Source organism: Malaya genurostris, chromosome 3, assembly GCF_030247185.1.
Source record: "Malaya genurostris strain Urasoe2022 chromosome 3, Malgen_1.1, whole genome shotgun sequence".
NCBI classification, from domain to species: Eukaryota; Metazoa; Arthropoda; class Insecta; order Diptera; family Culicidae; genus Malaya; species Malaya genurostris.
Window position 1 is genome coordinate 101,363,570 of NC_080572.1, and position 15,901 is coordinate 101,379,470.

Sequence of the window (15,901 nt, forward strand, 5' to 3'; positions counted from 1 at the left end):
AAGCTCGGAAACAGCCCAGCAAAGTTTTACCGCATGACAATAACATTTGCCCGTGATGAGAGTGAAAGTGAAAATAATCTTTTTGCCGGTGATAAAGTTGGGTTTTCGCTCGAGCAGACTGCCGGTCGGAATTAACCTTGAGGCGTTGAACAAATTGAATTTTTTGTTTGCCTACTTTTTGTTTCTAACGTTTTCCCGCTTGGATGGCAGCATTACATTTGCGTTCCGTGCCTAATTGTTGGGAAATGATCACAGGAACGATTCGAACAAGTCACCTGTGAAACAAAGAGAAAATATTGCACAAACACAAGAGAAAAAATAATTAACAAACCGCGGTCCAACTCTGTTCGAATGGCTTTTGTGAAACAGGGGATTTTTTCTCTCGTGAAAATGAGGGCTGTGTCTTCAGGATTAGTCGGTAAAAAGATTTTCTCGCCGTAATCGTTCACGTGTTTGGTAATCGTATTTTTATTAGCGTATAAGCTGTGCAGAATGAGTTCCGCACTAATGAACTTTAGTTGAATTAATGACAGTATTTTTGCTAGTTTAGTCAGTTGCAGCTAGTAATAGCTTTCTTTCAGTTTAAAAATTTGTGTTCATTCTATGTTATCCTAACCACTTTTTGAAATATCAAGCTTCTAATAACTCTTCCTTGAAGTTTATGAACCTTCCATGATAAGTCTGAATATGAACATTTAGGGGTTTTTTGGTTTGTACAGAAAAGCACATATTTTATGTCAGCTTTCTTCACCGAGGGCGAAACGTGAAGAAAGCTGAGTATGAAGTTTGTCCAAAGATTGCGAAACAGTGGTTATTTTTCACTATTTATCGCGTCATCAAACTAGGTTAGAAGAAATCAAATGCACCAATCGTCAGCAAAAAAGTACTTTTCCGGATTCCTGAATTTCGATTATAAGTGAGTATGTGTGAGTGTACCCGTGCGGATGTGGTGCTCGCCTTAACCAGCAAAGTGAAGGATTGTACCGCTCAACCTTGAAACGGGATCAGCTACGTAGTGTTATGTTTCACGGGATTGTCTACTATGGCAACGCGAGAGTGCCGTATCTGATTCTGTGCCGGTACACACACTCACACACAACGAAAGCAAATGCGAGTCAGAGTAGCATAAATAAAAGGTGGAAATGCGACTGTTTGCTATGACTGATGTAGTCATCGTCGTCGTTGTCTTTGTCGTCGTCGTCGTCGACGTTTTGGAACAAACAAAAATATCTCCTTCATTCTAAACGCGAATTGAAAAAGTTGAAATTTTTCGTATGCAACCTGCGAAATACAACCAGCAGCCATCGGTCGCAGTCTGCAGCGTGTTGGGTTTTGAATGATGTGTTTTGCTGCGGTAATTCAGGAGATTTTCCGATTCGAACGAAGTATGCCACGGCAACAAGGGAGTTTTCCGAACTGACTCATGGAAGCTGAATGCGTTGGATAAAGGAAAAATCTTCACCAAACTCAACCAGAGTATGACGTTTGTTACTGAATTACGAGTGCAATAAATGTTTTCTACAATGCTTTTTTATTCTCGACCTCGTAAATCATTGATGTTAGTGTAAGTTTTTTTTCTTTTCAAACCATGATTCACTCGTCAAGTCGACGTTTAATGGAAATCGAACGAATAAATGATCGTGAAAGTTAATCGCATCGTACATTCGATTACGATGCGCACAATGTGAATAAATGCCTTTTTATGACTTCGCTAACTCTGATTTCTGATGTGTGCAGGCGATTTTGAAGAAAACATAATTCTGTATTTTTACCGCTCTCACAGTTCGAAAAAGTAACGGAAATAGATTTCACGAAATTATTTTAGTGACCGTCGTTTTAAATGACAGTTTGAAATTTCAATCAGTCATTACCTTGTAATTTTGGAACTGCAAGTCGAACCGAAGATAGAAACCTTTAAATGATTCCTTCAAATCTAAACATGTGACAACCGATTAAGCATTCCATGAGAAGTAGAAGTGGGTTCGAAATTTTTGAAAATCACTATTGCCATCTGAGAAATCGTAGTGCGTTCCAAATTAAATTTTTGGGTACCTTCCGGGATCGAAAACCGAATACCGGTTAAACTGTAATAAGTATATTTGGTCGTCGATTCTTAAAATCTGTGAACCCGATAAACCCGATAAATTTATGTGAAATGTTCACACTAATCACCCTGTATCAGTGGATATGGTTGAAAAACAAGCATTTTTTGAGAGATCTTAAGAACTTTAATTTGAATATTAGATGGACGAAATCGGTTCAGTCATCTACGTGCAAAATGAGTGATAATATTTTAATGTCATTACATATATCATTCTGTAGTTCCGGAATCAGAAGTCGGATCCAAATAAAATAACTTTATATGGGAGCATGTTCATATGAGTCTAAGTTTGTAGAAACCAGTTAAGTCATCTTTCACATACAAATTTGCTTATCTCGACGAACTTTTTTGAATGGTATAAGGGCATAAGAAGTTGTGTTCTTCCCGACATTATTGTAGCAAGCAGAATAAATCCATATAAATACGAAATTCTTTTGAATTTGTAAATTCTGCCGCTTTTCTAATACATATGTCATGTTCGAACGATTATGTTACCAAAAACGAATTGTGCTAAATTCAAAACGTCGTGCATTGTCTTTTAGGTGCATAGAAACAATTGCATAAACAGTATTGATAATCCTGCTTCCCTTTGCTCCGAACCATCGCTTTATCATCAAGCGCGTAAAACTCCTACTACTGGAAAACAGGGAAAAAATCGCTTACACAAAAATATTCGATTCGGACTCCGAGTAAAACGAACACGTGGTACTCACGTCAAACGTTGTTTGGGCGGCTCTGTTTAATAAACGAAAACGGTATAAGCGACGACACGACCTGCCACCCCTCAGTAACTGGTAATGTCAAAACGAAATTGCCTAAAATATTTCGGAAACTGGCAACACAAGTTTATAAATTATTGATTTTGAATAATAGTTACTATAACCTTGGTTACTGTGTATCAAAGTTCAAATAAATGAAAACAAAATAAATTCCGAATCGTTTCGCAAAATTTAAATTGATCGTATTCTTGCGATAAGTAGCAAAAGCGCTCCAACATCATTAAGTGTCTGAGCAGTAGATCGATTGGTCACTCGATACTATAAACAGAAGTTATGAGAACTTATTGGTGGATATAGAACTCGTTTGTGGGTACTCACTGTCATTTATTCACTCGCAGGACGATCTAGTTGAAGCTGGGGTTGATTAGTTTAGTTAAAAATAAAGAACCAAGTATATTGAAAAAGGAAAATATGTAACTCATTACTGTTCTTTATTATAGCTTCCAGTGATAATGGCTGAAGCAATTGGTTGCACTCTATTCATCAGTGCAGTAAAACTTCATTCAATTCAATTGAAACTGAATGTGAAACACATTGACGATCTCTTCACTGCAGTAAACTTCACTCTCTGACACATACAATGTTTGCTGACGGCCCGAACGAGCGGCATTCAGTTCATCACTCGTTTCTCTTCAATCGAAGCTCAGTTTTACCACCGTCAGTTGATCTCTTGAAGTACCAAAATATCTCTTTCAATAGTGTGAGAGCGGCCTTCAAATGAGGTTCATGTAAACATTCGAATTGGTTCAAGATAATAGATGAAAGACTAATCAGATAGCTGTAATATCAATCACAGAATACACATAAATTAATAGTTTCCTCTTTCAGTTTTCATTTTTAATACTTTACTCCATTTATAATTCTATTCGTTCGAATCTGCTTACTACCAAGAGCGAAGACAATGAAGCAGCTATACTACTTGGCACTTGAAACTGAGCAAACAAAACTTCAAATGACTAGGTACGATTGTTAAACTGACGATGAATTCTGGGAGCTTCACTTGAAAATGGCAGCAAAAGTCAAATGAATTAGTAGCGATACGCTGACGGTCAGCGGCCATAAATTTCATTTTCATCTTATATTATTCGATTGGAAATGAAATTTTACCGCACGGGGTATAGGTCTAAAAACCTATTCTGTTTTCAAGGTCAATTGTGACAGATATTTTCAAAAAGCTGAAAACTTTGACATAAAACAAACTTGGAAAACCGACTAGTGAAAACTGGCCCGGAGGGCCAAGTGTCATATATCATTCGACTCAGTTCATCGAGCTGAGCAATGTCTGTGTGTGTGTGTCAAATAATCTTACTAGGATTTCTCGGAGATAACTGAACAAATTTTGACAAACTAGGATTCAAATGAAAGGTCTCGTGGTCCCATACGGAATTCCTGAATTTCATCCGGATCCGACTTCCGGTTCCAGAATTATAGGGTAAAGTGTGTTCAATATTGTACACCGTCACTTAAACCGGCGAAACAAAAAACGTGAAAATTTTTCTAAACTGGTCTCAAAACAACACAAATCGATAGTCATTATCAGTAGGCAACTAAACAAACCGATTCCGGCTATCCTGGTTCTCGGTATCCGGTTCCGAAAGTACCAGATATAGTGGTCATATATACCAAAATGGATCTCACTCACTTTTCTCAGCGATGGTTTGACCGATTTCCACAAACTTAGATTCAAATGAAAGGTCTCCCGGTCCCATACGGAATTCCTGAATTTCATCCGGATCCGACTTCCGAATCCGGAGTTATAGGGTGCGTACTAGAAGAGTTTGTGTGTCATGTTAGTAGGTGGCCGTACGAACCGACTTCGATTATACCGGTTCTCGGGTTCCGGTGCCGGAAGTGCATATAATAGTGTTCGTTCTCTTAAGGATGGCTTACGCAATCAAAGCACTGTTTTATTCTGTATGTTATGCATAAACAATCACGTGGTTTCTTTCAAAAATCGAAGAGAAAATTTTAGAATAGAATACCACAATATTATATGTACATGAGAAAGGCATCATTACACCACTAGGTGGATTAAAACAGGTTTTTTTTAATGGAAACCATGTACATTTAGCTCTTCGAAGCAGTGTTGAGAGAAAAATATACCCAAAATATAATTTGGATCTTGTCTGGGCCAATTAAAGGCATTTTTGAAAAAAAAATACGCACAAAATCTCCAACACCGAACCGGATCGGAAAGGTTTGAAAACTCCTTCACGGTTCATTAGATGTTAATTTACTCTCATTCCTAAAAATTAAAACAGTGTTATATTTGATCGAAAATGGTTATTGTTTTTCAAAATATCCCCCTAGATGATCAATACACTTTTGCATTCGTTTGAACCATTTTTCATAACCTATTTTTCACTCTTCTTGAAGTACCATCAAAACATGGTTTTTGATCGCTTCAACATCTTCTTCAGAGGTATTGAATCGCTCTCCACGCAGTTTATTTTCACATGGAAGAGAACAAATAGAAGTCGTTAGGTGCCAAGTTAGGACTAAACGGTGGGTGAACTATCAATTCGACCTTTTGCGTGCTCAAATATTCGGTTGTTTGAGCCGATGTGTGAGAGTTTGCACTATCGTGATGAAGAATGATTTTGGGTCTTGGGTATGTTTTCCTTATTTCACGAAAACTTCTGGTAAGCAAATGGTGGTATACTAATCAATTGACGGACTTATGATCCTCTAAGGCAACGGTAGCGATATGTCCGTTTATATCGAAAAAAAAAACGTTCTTAATCCACGTCGCAGTGAGATGATGCCTTTTTTTTTATCAATCCGCATGATTTTGCGGTGTTTTAATTCTCATGACACTATTTTAATTACCGTCGTTTTAAGCGACAGTTTGAGATTTTAATCACTGCAATGTCGAAACTGCTAATCAGATCGAATTTGAATCTAAACGTGTGACAATCGATTGAACATTCCATAAGATGTCGAAGTAAGTTCCACTTTAGAGTTTACGTTTATTTACGGTACTTTCTGAGTCGATATTCAGGAACCAGCATAACCCGAAACAATTTGTATGACCATAAATTCATATGACGAATAAATTGCAATAATTTTGAGTTCAGTTTTCAAGCTTTTTGGGATTGTCATCTTCTATATCGGTTTGAATTTTGAAAACTCATCACCCTGTAATTCCTGAATCGGATAGATTTCATTAATTTTGTATGGGACCATGCATCTCGTAATTTGTATTTTTGATTTTGAAATTAGATTTGGCCATTTTTGAGACAACGATTGAGGCACAAATCTCCAAATAGCTAAGGAAACGTGGCACTCGAGCCAATAAGTTCTGATTCTTGATTGAAAATTTTTCGAGAAATGGTACTGCGTATTGATTTTTTGGGTATCTTCCGAATCGAAAATTGAAAACCGCTAAAACTGAAATAAGTTTATTTGGTTATCTGTTACGTATTTATCTGCATGCATTGAATTTGCAGTACCAATTTAGATCAATCCGTCACTATACCCACTTTACCTATTGTGATAAGTTTATAGTAGTAGTGATCCATGAGGATCACGCCAGCCTCGCTCAGACAGAGCAATTAATCGAGTCAGTAGAGTATCAACCACCGATCGGTGAAAATATATGCATCATACAGTCCACAATACGAAGTGTTTTCTAGTTAATATCTAAATTAGTATTTCCGATAGCTTCCTATTCTGTGATTCGCGAGTGCAGTGCTGACCAGAACCAATTTGCGTAAACACTTTCTGGTCCTTCGAGCCGGATAGGCAAACCGCGAAAGTGCGTCGGATAACACGTGGTTCGATGTGATACTCAGTGTCAGCCATTGCTGTAATGTTCAGAAGTTATAAGTTTATTTGTTCATGATAAATTCATGTGTGGGGAATTATTGTTCCCGGCCGAATCACTGTAGCAAACGTCAACGATATCAGCTACCGAGCAGTCACCTGGATAGTTTCATCGGATGCTGGACCAGATAAGTAGCAAGTGTGTGTGTGTGTGTGAGTGAGTGGTTGAGGTGGCATTGTCTAGCGTGATTGAATGCGATAAAGCATTAGTTGAATGGTAGTGCAATTACTTTACTCATAACGAGGCACTACGAATGCGAGACATCATTTGTTCACACATACTGATATATTAAAATATAAACATATATACAATTTGATTTCTCCGGTTGATAATCTTTGGCATTTGCGATCTGTTATTTGAATTTCGGGATAAAAAAAATTCTATTAAACCCATCAGTCAAACCAGTCAATTTGTCGCGTTGCTTGAGGTCTCGGGAGTGAGTCACAGTGTCTAAGTGGTTCAGTGATAGTTTCATATATACAAGATGCCAGATCTAAGACAGTTGACGAAACAGGAACGGCAGATAAAATTATCGTTGGAAAACATAAAGGAGTTTGTAGAAAACTACCAAGAAGAACGTGATAAAGGCATAGTGGAATTACGATTAATGCAGTTAGAAGATCTATATATTAAATTCTGCGATGTCAGAGTGAAAATAGAAGTAATTCTGGATGAATGTGCGGAAGGTGAAAAGGCCGATAGCGATGAAGACGTCGCAGGCGCAGCTGCGATTATGACACGTGCGGTGCATGACGAAGGTTCGAGAGTATTTAAAGAATTCGAAAATTGTTACTTTTATCTCAAAAATGCTCTTACTAGCAAGTGTACGAAGAACGCTAGATCAACTACTGATAATCAATTATTCGCTACTGGTTCAGTTCAAGTGTCCCGCACCAAATATCCGGAGCTGAAGCTTCCGACGTTCTCAGGAAAACTGCATGAATGGATCAATTTTCGTGATAATTTCAAGTCCTTGATTCATGACAACGGAGATCTGTCCACAATAGATAAATTCAATTACTTGCGAGCGTCCTTGAGGGATGAAGCTCTTTCCCAGATCAATCAAGTGCAGGTTACTGCTGCGAACTATCACATTGCCTGGACCTTACTTGAGACGAAGTACGAAAACCACAAGTTAATAGCTCAGGAACATCTGAAGGCATTATTCATGGTTCCAGTTATGAGATCGGAATCGTTCGAAGCGTTGAATGCAGTACTAATGGCGTTTAAAATCAACCTTCAACAACTGGAAAAACTTGGTGAGAACACAGATGGTTGGAGCACTCTTCTGGCATTTATGATGTCACAAAAATTGGACATCGATACCCTACGCCATTGGGAAACTCATCATAGTTCGAAGGATGTACCGAAGTATGCAGCGTTAGTGGCATTTCTGGAAAAACACTGTTCTATCTTGCAATCTACTTCGTCACGCAGAGGTATAGAGTACAAGCGTCCGTTTAAAGGCCCCGCGGTTCACACAGTAGTTACTACTGGTAATTGCGCAATCTGCAACGGTGGATCTCATTCGTTAGAACAGTGTCGACGTTTTGGTAAAATGAGGGTGATTGACAGAAGAGCTGCCATTCGTAGACTAGGATTATGCATCAATTGTCTACTCCCCGGACATTTTGTAGCAGAATGTAACAGGAACCCTTGCAATAAGTGTGGTCAACATCACCACCAGTTATTGCATCCAGTGATATCCAATCAGCTTAGTGGTACAACTAATCAGGTACAAGGTCAAGGTCAAGACCATGCAAGAAGACCTCAAGCCGCGAATTCACAACAGCAATCACAGTCACAGTCGCACAGACCTGCCCAATCCCGGACGAATAACAGTCAAGCAAATCCACACCAAACATCTGCTCAAAACAATGTCTCGCAATCCACACGACAGCCACCTCCCACTAATACACCTGTCACATCACTACACACTGCTACATCACATAACTCTGAACAACGTCGAAACACTACTCTTCTTTCTACTGCTATCATTAAGTTGGGTGACCGATCAGGAAATACGATCTTCGTTCGAGCACTACTAGACAATGGTTCACAGATTTGCATGATCACTGAGAATGTTTCACAGAAGCTCAAGTTCAAACGCCTTCGTGAAAATTTGCCGGTTAAGGGAATTGGAAACTCAATGACCGTTTCTAAGCAGGCGGTTCTGGCAAAGGTTTTGTCGCATTGTTCATCATACGAAACACATGAGATGAAATTTTACGTGGTGCCTCAAATTACACTGAAGTTACCACAACATAGTCTTGATATCAGTACTTGGAAAATGCCGTCAGGAATTCATCTAGCAGATCCAAGGTTTTTCGAGACCGAAGCGGTTGACGTGATATTGGGTGTATCAATCTTCTATGAGCTATTACGAAACGAACAATTGAAACTTCATGAAGCAGGAGCAATCCTTCGTAACACCGAGCTTGGTTGGATTGTAGCAGGCGAGATTAGCGAGTCACCAGTTAGTTCGTTCAACGTAGTTGTAGCAATGTCGATAACAACTGATGAAGTTTATGAACAGTTATCGAGATTCTGGGAATTGGAATCATGTCATACAAGAAGCTGTCTGTCCATCGAAGAATCAATGTGTGAATCAATCTTTGAGCGAACGACGTCAAGAGACAGTGATGGAAGATTTCGTGTTGCACTTCCAAAGAAGGATTTCATGATAGAAAAACTAGGTGAATCAAAACCCATTGCTACCAAACGTTTCCTGGCTCTCGAGAAACGATTGAACGCGAATTTGGAAATAAAGGCTCTTTACACCGAATTCATCCATGAATATATATTGATGCGTCACATGAAACAAATTCATGACACTGATAGCGAACAGAAACCATCATATTATATGCCACATCACGCAGTCATGAAACCTGACAGCACCACAACAAAACTGAGAGTGGTATTCGATGGTTCGTGTGCAACAGACACGGGAGTATCACTGAATGACACGCTTATGGTAGGACCAATAGTGCAGGAAGATCTGATCTCTATCTTACTTCGTTTCCGACTCTACAAATTCGCAATCATAGGTGATGTAGAGAAAATGTACCGCATGATTAATGTCCACACTCAAGATCAGCCGCTGCAAAGAATTCTTTGGAGAGAGAGTCCTGACGATCCTCTTCGTACTTATCAACTAACTACTGTAACATACGGAACATCATCCGCACCATACTTAGCCACAAGGTGTCTTAACAAGTGTGCAGAAGATGGAGAAAGATTGCATCCAGTCGCCGCCAACGTCATCAGGAAACATTTTTATGTAGATGACATGCTCACTGGAGCCCACACCGTTGAGGAAGGTGTCAAATTGTGCAATGAAGTTTTGACACTTCTTGGATCAGCTGGATTTAATCTCAGAAAGTTGAATTCTAACGAATCTCGGATACTGAAAGGAATCCCATCGTACCTTCGAGATGAGCGCGAAATCCTAGATATAGACACTACATCAACTGTAAAAACTCTGGGCCTTATCTGGGAACCATCTTCGGATATGTTCTGGTTTAAGTTGCCTCGTTGGAACCCAACCACTCCCATTACTCATCGCGTTGTATTATCAGATGTGGGTCGACTTTTCGATCCCTACGGACTGGCAGGGCCAGTAATCGTCCGAGCAAAAATGATTCTCCAAGAGCTTTGGAAAGGAAAGTATTCTTGGGATGAACCATTAAGTCAGGAATTACAGTTACAGTGGCTAGCGTTCAGAAGCGATCTAGACAGACTTAGTTCAATCTCCGTACCTCGCTGGATTGCATTTGACAACAATGTGATTACATGCGAACTTCACGGATTTTGCGATGCTTCGGAAAAGGCATACGGCGCAGCATTGTATTTACGATCCATTACACAGAATGGCCATGTCACAGTGCGATTAGTAATGGCAAAATCTCGAATCGCGCCGTTAGAGGACCTTAGTAAACGGAAGAGGAAGCTGTCTATACCAAGATTGGAGTTATCATCTGCCTTACTACTTGCACATTTATACGAGACAGTCTCAAAGAGTATTCAAATTCCGGCAAAGGCATATTTCTGGACTGACTCAACCATTGTAAAATGTTGGTTATCGTCACATCCTTCCAGATGGCAACAATTTGTGGCAAATAGGGTATCAGAAATACAGCACATCACTCGAGGTGGTATATGGAGTCACGTGGCTGGTATAAACAACCCAGCTGACATCATCTCAAGAGGAGCAACACCAGCTGAGCTTGCTGAACGCAAGGAGTGGTGGATCGGAGCTGACTTTCTTCAAGACAATTCGTGCTGGCCTCAGACCACCGAAATTCTGGAACAACAGTTTGATTCTGTACTACTGGAAGAAAGGCCCTTAGTGACAGCAGTATTGCAAATATTTCCTCCGAACGAAATATTCTCACTGCACTCGTCGCTGCTGAAGTTGATGCGACTAACTGCCTGGATATCTCGATTCGCTCACAACTGTAAACAAATTAATAAGGCACTAGTAAGAACGGGAATGTTAACTGCAAGAGAACATGCAATCGCTTTGAATACATTAGTCAAGATTGCCCAATCCGAAAGTTTTCCGGTAGAAATAGCTGATCTTGCAGCGTCTGGACAGGTTAAGGCCACTTCAAGACTCAATTCCAAGGATCCCTTTCTGGAAGAAGGCTTGATTCGTGTTGGCGGTCGATTGAGGAATGCTAATGCATTATATGGAAGAAAGCATCCAGTGATATTAGACAGCAAACACCCACTAACAAAGCTCATTATGACAGATTATCATCACCGACTTCTTCACGGAGGACCGCAACTTATGCTTTCTTGCATGAAAGATCGATTCTGGCCGCTGTATGGGAGAAATCTGGCAAGGAAGGTGGTGCATGAGTGTGTACCATGCTTCAGAGCAAAACCAAGCGTTCACGAACAGCTAATGGGAGATTTACCCGCGGAGCGAGTAACTCCAGCCCCAGCATTTTTGCGTGTTGGAATCGATTACTGCGGACCATTTAATATTCGGAATTCACAGCGGAAAGGTGTTCCATTGAAATGCTACATTTGCCTTTTCGTGTGTCTTGTTGTCAAGGCTGTCCACGTAGAAATCGTATTCGACCTAACGACTGAAGCATTCATAGCTGCGCTCAAAAGATTTGTTGCTCGACGAGGAAAACCGGAGATTATCATTTGTGACAACGCAGCTAATTTCGTAGGAGCTCGAAGGGAGTTGTGCGAACTGCATCGACTGTTTCGTGAAGAGCAATGCAGGAATTCCATAATAACAGAAGCTGCTAAGGAGGCGATAGAGTTCAAATTCATTCCTGCGAAATCGCCAAACTTTGGTGGATTATGGGAGGCTGCTGTCAAATCTCTCAAAGGACATATGAGGAAAGTAATTGGTAACAGCATTCTACGAGCCGATGAGTTTCAAACAGTTGTCACTCAAATAGAGGCATGCCTGAACTCAAGACCAATTACTCAGATGAGCAACGATCACCGCGATTTGGAGGCCCTAACGCCTGGGCACTTCTTAATTCAAAGATCGCTCACCGCGATTCCGGAACCAAATTTAACTGAGATTCCGGATAACCGATTAAGTAAATGGCAAAGACTTCAACAATTCACTCAAACTATTTGGAAGCGATGGTCAACGGATTATTTATCGGACCTCCAAAATCGAAATAAGTGGAGCAGAAGGAAAAATAATCTCCATATTGGAACCATGGTCTTAATCAAGGAGGAAAACTTACCTCCTCTTAAGTGGCAATTAGCTCGTGTAATAGAACTGCACCCTGGATCAGATAATATTACACGAGTCGTAACCGTCCGTACAAAATGTGGAACGTATCGTCGAGGAATTCAAAAAATCTGCATTCTTCCCATCAGTGATAATGGTCCACAATCCGTTAACAACGATCGCTTGTAAGCCCCCAATGGGGCACATGTGGCAACTAGCGGCAATACATAGCCGTTGATGCCAGGGGGCGAACCTCCAGTTAAGTTAAAATAAACATGCTCTATGAACGGACCTACTGTTACGCTCTCCTTCATTAGGCACCTCTTCGAACAATACTCACCAATTATGCTGCAGAAGTGCAATGTCAAGTATCATCGTATCGGATTGAAAAGATAAGAATAGCCCCCAATGGGGCAACTGTCGGCAGTGTGCGGTTCGATTACCGTACATGCTACGGGGGCTGACTGTTAAGTTACGTTACGTCCAATTATCGTTTCCTGGATCAATATTGCTCCCCCTTTTTCAACAGATTTCCTCCATTGCATGAACAGTTCGGTGACTCCGTAATATCTTCATCCCGTGTCAAGGTTCTCCACGAATTTTCTGGCACTATCGTCATAGGACAACGGCATCTTAGCAAAGGTATTTTATGCCCCCACGGGGCTAACTTGGCAACCGAATGGAATCTACGTCCATTATTTCGCCAGGGGGCGATTTTTAAGTTACGTGGTTTCTGAACAAAAATCGAGTTCAGGTTAAAGCCGTCTATTCTTCTACAGGTCCAAGGTGTAATTCCTATCAGCGGTCTATTGATGTTGGACAACACATGAACGCTTGACATCAGTGCACGGATTCATCGTCAAGTGCCTACAACATCACTGCTGAATCGGATTCATGGAAGACTGTGTAGTCGGGTTTCAATTTGGAATATGCATGACATACTAATCCCTAAAAAGGGAACAATCATCCAACTAAAGTGTTGCGAATCCAAATCATAAGTATTGTATTGTTAAATTGCTGTTATGTTCACTTATCATCTTTTATATAGATTATCATCTGTTATGTTGAGGGTACTCAAGGCCGGCGGTATGTTACGTATTTATCTGCATGCATTGAATTTGCAGTACCAATTTAGATCAATCCGTCACTATACCCACTTTACCTATTGTGATAAGTTTATAGTAGTAGTGATCCATGAGGATCACGCCAGCCTCGCTCAGACAGAGCAATTAATCGAGTCAGTAGAGTATCAACCACCGATCGGTGAAAATATATGCATCATACAGTCCACAATACGAAGTGTTTTCTAGTTAATATCTAAATTAGTATTTCCGATAGCTTCCCATTCTGTGATTCGCGAGTGCAGTGCTGACCAGAACCAATTTGCGTAAACATTATCGACTATCAAAATCTGCATAAACCTGATTAATTTATGTGAAAAAGAAATTTTTATGCTAATCACCCTGTATCCCCTAAACCAGAAGTTGGATCTTACTAAAAAGCAAGATATAATATAGGATTTTAATATCTTTCATTAGAATCATAGATTGTTAGATAAAATCGGTCCGAGGTAAAAAGTCATGAACAAAGATGCTGTACACAGTCCTTTTTGGTACTAAGAAACAATTGTATACAACAGTATAAATAATCGTGTTTCACGTTGCTCCCAAGCATTGCTTTGTCATACAGCGCTCAAAACTCCTACTGCTGAAATAGGGGGAATAGTCGCTTAAACAAAAACATCGATATTTCCGTTAAAAATGGACGGATTTTAACAATCTATGGCTTGTTGGATAGCTATTACCGTGCGGAATCTAAGTCTGAAAACATGTTCTGTTTTCAATTGCGAAAGATATTGGTAAAAAAAACAGAAAATTTTGACATAAAACTTTGTATAACTCAAAAAGTAAACATGCGATCTCAAAATCATTCAATAGTGTTCAGGGTGACGGAAAACCTTTTATTTGCGACTAGTTCGATCAAAATCGATCCAGCCATCACACACACACACGGACATTTGCTCAGTTCGTCGAGCTGAATCGATTGGTATATGACACTAGGCCCTCGGGGCTCGGATAATTTTTCTAAAGTTTGCACGAGTTCTATACCTATTTTTTATATTTATAAAAAAGGTAAAAACAAGCCACCATTTTCTTCGAAGTGCTTCGAGCGCGAACAACTTTTGTTGGATTTGATTCCTCTCGTAACACCCGATAATTTTTTCATCTCTTTTTGCACCAATCGACACAAGTCTTTTTTGAGCGATTGTCAAATTAAATATCTACTACTAAATATTCATGCAAAATAACATATAGGCTTTTCACACTAATGCAAAATGCTACCTTCACTTTACGGTACGTCACATGGCGATCTTCCATTATTAGATTCTCCACAGCATCGATGTTTTCTGACAAAATAACTGATTTTGGACGACTTTATTTTGAATTGATCGCAAGCTAACTCCGGCCACGATTGAATTCGTTATACCAGATTTTTACAGTCGCACAGGATGGTGCTACACTGCCAAAAGTCGAACTAAGCTGACAGAAGCACTCTTGTCTTGATAATCCACGACGAAAATCGGAATAAATCATTGCACAAAAATGTTCATGATTTAATTCCATTTTTTTACTGAATTTTTTAACTCACTGTAAACAAAACAAATAGCGTTCAAATGACAGAATTTTCTGAAGATGGTAATGTTTAAAAATCTCAAACTTTTTGATGGAAACGTCAAATCCACCGGGAAACTTAGTGTTGCCAAGGCTAAACACATACGTAATTACCTTCGTACAACACGCATGTTGTCAGAACAAATGTTTCCGTATTAAGCGAAAACCTATTTTTACGAAGTCGTTTTTTTTAGGTAGTTCGGTTCGTCTAATTTGAATTTGCAACGTAAAAAAAGTTTACGTTATTTGAGATTTACTTTGTAAAAAGAGTAACGTAATTGGAGGTAACATTAAAATAGTTTACGTAAACGGATGGTTAGGTGTACTGTGCTTTTTGGCATGAACTTTTTTCTAGCAACCAAGTGCAAGTTCTATAAACAATGTTGGTCATTATCAAAAGCGTTTCATTAGAACTATTATCATTTCAGTAGTTTTGTGCACATTCGAAAATGTTAACAGTTTAATATACCACAAAAAATAGTAGTATGTATAGTGAATACAACTCAAATCAAAATCAACATTTGCACATTGTATTTTCGCATCTCCGTCACTTGTTTTTTTAGCCAAGTGGCTCCAATTCTACTGAAAGTCCTCACCCAAAGTGATTCACAGACATTGTAAGGCCCCGCTGACTGTCTTCGGCCACCGACTATACTGACTGTGTCTTTTGCGAAAGCCATCACCCGGCACACATTAAAAAAAACACACACAACAGCTCAGTTAAAGTTGCGGTGTCCGTGTTTGTGTGAGTCTGTTTGCACTGTGAAACATGTGAAATCCCCCAAAATCACACGCGCAAACGACCGGCCGATC

General features: G+C 39.6%; 2 protein-coding genes across 2 annotated transcripts in view; one reads left to right on the forward strand and one right to left on the reverse strand.

The window, feature by feature from the left end:
• LOC131439588 (protein O-mannosyl-transferase TMTC1-like) overlaps positions 1–15,901 on the reverse strand; it is a 667,156-nt gene that overhangs the window by 267,360 nt on the left and 383,895 nt on the right. The window lies entirely within an intron of this gene.
• On the forward strand, positions 7,191–12,605 carry LOC131433902 (uncharacterized). Its single transcript, XM_058600510.1, has one exon. It carries the CDS (start codon positions 7,191–7,193, stop codon positions 12,603–12,605), a length of 5,415 nt encoding a protein of 1,804 aa, XP_058456493.1.